At 39.2% G+C, this 8,311-nt stretch overlaps 1 protein-coding gene across 1 annotated transcript; it reads right to left on the minus strand.

The window, feature by feature from the left end:
* Positions 1-221: 221 nt before the first annotated feature.
* LOC130086984 (hemoglobin subunit alpha-1-like) lies at positions 222-989 on the minus strand. Its single transcript, XM_056253189.1, has 3 exons — positions 837-989; positions 530-737; positions 222-442 (listed from the first exon to the last, which is right to left on the minus strand). The coding sequence occupies exons 1-3, from the start codon at positions 929-931 to the stop codon at positions 314-316; spliced, it is 432 nt and encodes a 143-aa protein (XP_056109164.1). The 5' UTR covers positions 932-989; the 3' UTR covers positions 222-313.
* Positions 990-8,311: the final 7,322 nt, after the last annotated feature.

Raw genomic sequence — 8,311 nt, forward strand, 5'->3', positions numbered from 1 at the left:
TAATTTACTGACAAGCAGACACTGACAGATAAAGGCAAGACACCTCAGGTGAATAGGGTAGCTAAAACAACTAAAAACTAATAGGCTAATAATAAAAAATAATCACCATACTTCCCCGGTTGATTGATTACCTACATTAAAAACGGCAAACACTTCTGAAATGTTGTTTAAATATGCAAATGCGGCAGGTTTATGACTTGATAAAATATGCAGCAAAGAAATTTAGTTAAAGTTTTTCATACTCGTTTATTGCATCATAATAAGACAGAATGTTTATACAGGCATCCGTCTGGTCTTGAACAACCACGCGCGCTCATCTGTACTTCTCGGCCAGAGCCAGAGACAAAGCAGAGAGGAACTTGTCCATAGCAACATGGGCCTCAGGAGTGAAATCGGTGGGGAACAGAATGGCCAGAACCACGAGTATGTTGTGGGACAGAATCTATGGGAAAACACAGACAGCGAATTCAGGTTACCGCGACTACGAGAGTATGACAAAATTAATACAAACTTTCATGGTTATATATACCTTGAAATTGGCGGGATCAACTCGCAGCTGGAAAGCATGAAGCTCGCTGAGGTTCAGAAGTCCAGAAGTAAGATCATCGATTTTGCTGACAGCCTCACCAACGCCACCCATCACAGTCTTCCCGTGCTTCTTCACTGGAGCAGAGCCGGGGCTCAGGTCTTTCCAGTGAGAGAAATAGGTTTTGGTCTGTGGGTAGACCGCCAGCATCCTATAGGCAGACACGTTGAATTAAATTCCAGATACACGCCAAGAGAAAACATTAAGCTATGACTATTAGCATATTACAAAACACCATAATAAACCTTACCTAGAAAGAGCATCATGTCCGATCTCGTCAGCTTTTCCTGAGACCTTAGCCCAAAGGGCTGTGACGGCAGCTTTGTCTTTGGCAGTGAGACTCATCGTGGAAGGATGACTTTAGTTTGCAGAAAACTTCTGTAGACTTCTGACAAGAGGACTGGCTGTTTTATACTGGCATCAGGAAGAAACACCCAAGACCCTCCTCACACCCCCAAAGATGACTTATCAAGCTTTGGAAGACTTATCAACTTTTGAATGCCACACTATATTTTACTATAGGCTATACTTTGTAAAGCTGTATTTTTATCCATTTTTTATTGAATCCATTTTATTTTGTTTTGTTTTACATTGAGGAGCTCCACAGCAAAACATATAACTTTCCACATACAAGCAATTTAAATATTACACTTTTTCATGATAGCACGCTTGTTCTGTTGTTTTTCTTGTTCTTTCTTTCTTTCTTTCGATTATCTTGTATTTTTTATATTTTGTATAATATGATAAAATGACTTGATTTAATCAAATTATTCCAAATGAACTTTGTCAAATAAACATCGTATAATTCTTGCCACGCCTTGCTGAGAAATGTGTGCTATCTTTGAAATGGCCTGTTATCAAACAAAGTTCTTGTCTGTGGGCGTCTCACTTAAGTGTAGATAATTCTGAAGCTCACAATTCAACAGCTTTTTATGACTTGTAACAGGACTTTGGAAACTATATAGAAATATACACCTGACATGTTTAGTTAGCCTATACTTTAATCTGTAATTCCATCAACCTAATAAACAAATAAATAAATTCATAATTTGATGACTCCAAACATGTTTTGAATGCAGATTAAATTACCAGAGGGGACGCTTGCCATAAATGTGTATAGGCTACCCTTAAATACTATCCTACTAGTTTGCCAAATGATCGGTTTTTTTTTTTTAAATATAGGTCTCTGCATATTTTTATGTTCACTCTCACACACAGACATACACATTTCTATACTGTACAGACTGTATATTCTCTCCCCCTACACTACCTCTACCCCTACATACAACCCTCAAAGAAAAATTTCTGTATTTTTACATTTTCAAAAAACATAATTTAGTATGATTTAAAAGCCGTTTACCTTATGGGGCCAAAAGGATCTCAGATATTTCCAATTTTCCATCTTTGTGGGGACATTTTTGTCCCCTTAACGTAGAGTTTACCTGGACCACACACACACTTCAGTGATACACTAAGATTCATATTGATATATTTTGTATTTTGTACAAGTATTTTGTCCAGCGGAATGAGTTTAGCTATAAACGAATCAACACAGGAATAAACTTTGGAAGGTCCTCCGGATACTCATCTATTACTGCCTCGCGCTATTGAACTGTTTACGGGACACAGATATCAAGTCATACCATATCAGTCCTGCTTCAGTTTAAGTTAATTTTGGCTCATTAAAGCTGCTTGTGTTGTGGCGCTGATAAGTACGAAGTGAAAAGCTAATTTTCAGATTGGATTAACATCATTGGAACAGAATTTCTGACATATGTTTTGCAGGATTACATGATGGGCGAGTGACTGATATAAATAAACGCAACCTAACCAACAAGTAATTAGTGGTATAGCAGCATTAAAGTTTCTAACTAATCATAGTTGAGTGGACAGGCCATTAAGTCCGTGTGGGGGAAAATTGATTTATATGTGATTGTGCCCCAGGTTTTGGCAAGGTGAGTGTGCCCAATCTGTTGATCTGAATGCAAAGTGTTTGCCTGCTTTTACATCTACATGTTCCTCGTCAGATGCCTCATTGTGTACCCTAGGACTCAATGCTAATTTGGCTCCAAAAGTGTTCTTGCATTCATTTTGGGTAACTTGGGTCGCCAGCATGGAAGGCGGGCGCACTAACAAGGTAATGGCAATGTTAATAAACCCCCGTAGCGATCTATAAGACAGTAAAGATTGCAGATTATTTTTAATGAAATCTGAGAGGTTTCTGAACCAGCCATAGGCAGCAACGTCATTGCAACTTTCAAGGCCCAGAAAGGTAGTTAAGACATTGTTAAAATTGTTCGGTCATGGCAACTCTCATGGTAATGGCAATGTTGATAAACCCCCGTAGCAGATCTATACAGGTGGAGCTGTGGAAGGTGGAGGGTTTTTGAAAGCATGCTGCATACTGCTAACAGCAACACACGGTATTTTTTTTAATGTTGACCCGCACCTCATTGGCTGCTGATGCAACAGCAACCAATCAGCTGTGCAATGTAGATAATGATGTGATCTCTACCGAATGAGTTAAAGACCTATCAGCCTGCACCATCTAGAGTTGAATGCCAGAATTAGATAATTCTGTCATGACAACTCTTGGGAGATTGGTAGATATAAGATTGGAGATTGGTAGATATCACAAGATATAATATAAACGTGCTGTTTTTGTGTGTCCCTTTAAATACAAATTAGCTCCTGCTCTCCGCCCCCGATGGCCGATCCTTTACACAAGCAATAACAAAACAAAATCTCCCTCATCCAAAATCTCACTCATCCAAAATCTCAGAAATAACCAGTAGCGGAGTGCAGCCTTACGGAGAAACTCAGGAAGATTTTGCAACTTTTAGACTGCGCCTGGACGTTTCTGAATGGTTAGTGGATACATTTATGTAGTTGTTATGGAGTTACATTGATCCACCTCATCGTCTCTGCATGTACCGTCATGTTTTACACAAGTTGACACAGTTCCCTGAGGTCTTTATAAGACAACTGTGCATTTTTTGGTCAAATAGTGCAGCCAACGGAAGAACACTTTGCATACTTTGCTCAAACTTTTGTCATTGTGTTAGAACTGGTTACACTGTTGTCGCTTGCGAAAAACCAAATGGCGGCGCCGTGGGTGGAAACGTGCTGATTAAGGGGCGGAAAAATTATAATAAGATCCCCTTCCTACGTCAGAAGGGGAACGACTTCAAACATTGCACCTTGCCTACCTTGCCGACCGGCTTAACACTAGAGACCTAGGCTATGTGCGCCTTGGCTACCTTGCTGACCGGCTTAACACTAGTAACCTAAGGCTATGTGCGCCTTGGCTACCTTGCTGACCGGCTTAACACTAGCGACCTAAGGCTACGTGTGCCTTGGCTACCTTGGCGACCAGCTTAACACTAGCGACCTAAGGCTACGTGTGCCTTGGCTACCTTGGCGACCAGCTTAACACTAGAATGCATGCTATGTGTTCTTGTGAACAACAGATATAACTTTGCAAGCTGATAGAGACCCTTATACTCTTATTTAATAAATGTAAACCCCAACTTATACTTCTGCGTCAAACTCAAGGCCAATTTATACTTCTGCGTCGGGTGCGCGCAGTAGGTACGGCGTAGCATACGCACAGACGCGTACCATACGCCGTACCCTTCGCCGTAACCTGACGCGCACCTCCTCAAAAATGTAACTACACGTCGCGACGACGCGGACCGCAAGATCTGTGATTGGTCGGCTTGGGAGCATCGCGTTTCCTCCTATGTATTTCCGGCGTGTTCTTCTGCACCGCCCGCCATTTTTAAATTCTAAGTACAGCGAAACTGTAAAAAAAAAAAAAAAAAAAAATTACCTTTTCCACCTCGATAAGCTCCAACTCCAACATGATCTGCTCTCTTTCAGTCGACATTGCTTGTAGTAACCTAAACTCAAAACAGCCGCGAGGAATCTTCTTCTTCTTGCCGCGAGGAATCTAAACACAGTGGAACATTAAAACCCTCCGCCGCCAACAAGCGTTTCGGCGCTGTACTGCAGAGCAACGCAGACCTAAACGCAGAAGTATAAATGCTCATGACGGCGTCGCCTACGTGCGTAGCGTACGCCGTACACTACGGCGTACACTCGACGCAGAAGTATAAATTGGCCTTCACGCCGTAGCTACGTCGTAGGCGGTGTGTAGCGCGCATACCCTTCGGCGTACCCTGACGTGCACCTCTCCAAAAATGTAACAACGCGTCAATTCTACGCGTACCGCAAGCGCTGTGATTGGCCTGCTAGAACCGCTCCCCGGGTTTCACATGCTCCCTCTGCATGCGTAATTGCGCGTCAAGGCGGACAACGACGCAGAAGTATAAATGAAAACCAACGCGTAGTCTATAGCGTAGAGGCTCTGGCGTAGGTCCGACGCAGAAGTATAAATCAGCCTTAAGCCATTAGAAGCGATAATGAATGACAGCGTGCTCTGACACTGCATCAACATATTAACATAGCTAATGAAACATTATCCTTGAAATATGAACATGCTTTTTTTTTTTTTTGCAGCCAAAAATGTAATCCCATTGAATGTGAATGCTAATTTTACTTTAACCATCTCATCCATAGCTTAGACAACATATAGGCTACTCACACAGATACAAACAATAGACCATTTTCTGCTGCATAGACACAACAGCATAGTGCTTTAACTTATACTTAATAAATCACTCCACAATACTATAAACATGAGGCTTAGTTTAACTGATTGTTCTTTTTGCATGATTCAGACACAGTGAGCATCTGAATCAACCTCACACATGTAGTAGCCTATAGCTAATGAAAACATTGCTCTTGGAAATAAAATGAGGCGTCATTTATGCCGCTAAATATGGTTAATGCCTTTTAAATCATAAATGCTTATATCACTTTAACATATGCTAAAAGTAGTGACGGCAATTTCAAAACACTGCTTCAAGAAGCTTCAAAACCTTTATGAATCTTTTGTTCCGAATCAATGGTTCGGAGCGTGTATCAAACTGCAAGAGTCACGTGATTTCAGTAAACGGGGTTTCATTACGTCATAACTGTTAATTGGCCTTAACGTGGTTTCTAAACGTTTTGAAACCGAAACACTTCAAAATTGCAATGGTTCACCGCTGGGGGCGATGATCTCCGTCAACCCATGAATCATGAGGAGTCACTTAGAACCAATAAAGGAATGTCTGTGGGTTTGACCTGATCTCTGTTCAGTTTTATACATTTGTAGACGTTTTAATTAGACATTAGTATAATTAAAATAAATAATGGTAGTTAATAGTCTCTTATTGGCCTGTTTAGCTGATCCATTCATAGAACAAACAAAACAAACCCTGACAAATGATAAAAGAACATAGACACTTGATAATCTTATTAAATGATTAGATAATTGCATTTTAAAAATGTACTTTTAATAAAAAAAATGCAATAGATTTGTAAAAATGTGTTTTTGTGCATGTTTGGCCAGCGTTTCTGTTGCATTTACACTGTTCTGACCACTAGGGGTCACTGTGGAGACGGGTGTCGGATTGTTTCGAAGCCTCGAAACAATACGGCACATTTGCTTCAACTGTTTCAGTGTTCCACGAAGCCTCGATATGCCCACTACTAGTTACGGCAATACCCGGACCACACAATATGTGCAGAGATGTGGAATAAAACACCAATCACTTATCTTAGATGTTGGTTCCAGATGCGTTCTGAAAGGGCACTGCATAGGCTACTGCTAACAGCAACACACACGGTATTTGTTTGAATGTTGACACGCACCTCATTGGCTGCTGATGCAACAGCAACCAATCAGCAACCAATCATGCAGATAATGATGTGATCGTTACCGAATTAGTTAAAGACTTATCAGCCTGCGCCATCTAGAGTTCCATGCCAGAACTAGATGTTATGAAGAAACGAGATTAGAAGATGTCTTTAAGATGTAATGATTTAGAATGCATGTTAAACTGACATCTTCTAAACGTATATTTGATATCTGACAGGAAACGTCATATAGACGTATTGCAGATGAGCAAACACTCTTAAAAATACGTCTTCCAGATGTAAACATCACATCAAATAGACTTGTGCTATCTGGCGCCTTTCTGTTTTAACATTTGGTCTTTAAAGCGTGTTTATAGGTTTGCCGAAATGTATGGTAGCAACCGTAGCATAATATTCATTCTAAACTCATGTGGTGAATTCAGGCAGCAGTAAACTTTCCTAGTTTGCAGAACCACTTCTATACTCTGGGTAAATTTCTAGTGTTATGTTATATATGTTTCCAAAATTGTACACATGCAGGAAAACATGTTAATGTACTTTAAATACATTTTAATGATTATCTTAATTGGCCATGATGAATTATGCATGTGATAACCCTATAATGTCTATAATATAGGCTAACCTTGATTCTTTTCCAAAGAAGATGTCAATAAATATCCCTGTACACCAGACAAAGCAGACACTTTTATTTTCACTTTGTTTTGAGCATGAATTTGAATAATACAGGTTTGTTAAATGTAGGCCTAATTTTATTATATTTTTTTAGATTGAATGTGTCAGTTGCAAAGGCTGGTATCACTGGGATTGCATGAGCAGACCAAACTTTCATTTGTCTGGGATCCCAAGAGACCCTGTGTAAAGTGTGTTAATGTGTATGTTTAAATAAAATTGTTTTTGCTTATATGTCAGCTATGTCATGGCTTCTCCTCGTTTGTGAATAAAACTTCAACTTCAACTCTTTTAAAAAAAAAAATGGAACTACTCTCATGATTTACTTTCTCTTTGATATTTACAGTAAATAAGTCAAACAGCTACTAAATTTTTGTTATGGAAAGCTTGTAGAATAGAACTAAAACTTCCATTGTGAATATACTGCAGGTTTACTCGTTTTTTTTTTTTTAGATTTAAGACATGTTTTGTCATTTTGTCAACTAAATCCATATGGGGAAAAATATTAGGAATGTTTCCCGATAATGTGAAAAAAATAACATTTAACTTTAGGATTACTTATTATTACTAAATTATTTACCAACTGAGCAAGCAATTAAGAAATTACAGAACAATCACAGCAGTGTGTATGTCTAATTATCCCCATATTAATAATCATAATATTCCTCACACTTTTGCCAATTATGTCTTCTCCATATACACATTTTTAAATAACCCCCATTATATTTCACTTGATAATGACCATATGATTGACGTCCATTTATCTCCGACCTGCTGGTTTCAGCACTGGACAGCGCCACACACAACCTGTCTGATCCTGTCAGTCACTCTCAGATGCTGCCATAATAATATACATATAACCAGGCCAAATACTGCCGAGACAATTGAGGTACTGTGAAGAGCTCAGAGGTAAACACGCGTATTCTTCATTTTATTGAGCTGAGCTCCTAAACAGATTGGCCATGTTTATATAAATCGGACTCAATCTTTGAAATTGACTTTACGAAATGGAAAACAGCCTAATGAATAATTGATTTACATTTATTTAAATTAAATAATACAATTCACCTTCACAGTCTCGACCATATTTGCTAGAATGAAAAGCTAGAATGGAATCAAACGCACGATTGGATCCTCTGTGTAATCAGATGTAGCATCCTGGTTTTTTTTTTTTTTTTAAAGAGAAAGTTATCAAATTTTACCTGTCGTGTCAGATGGTTGGTTCCAGAACTGAGCATTTGAGTTGTTGTCAGCGGCTGTTGCAGAGATGTGCTAAGGCTTTCAGAATGG

Source organism: Rhinichthys klamathensis, unplaced genomic scaffold (assembly GCF_029890125.1).
Source record: "Rhinichthys klamathensis goyatoka isolate OS25496 unplaced genomic scaffold, OSU_Roscu_1.1 h1tg000004l_1, whole genome shotgun sequence".
NCBI classification, from domain to species: Eukaryota; Metazoa; Chordata; class Actinopteri; order Cypriniformes; family Leuciscidae; genus Rhinichthys; species Rhinichthys klamathensis.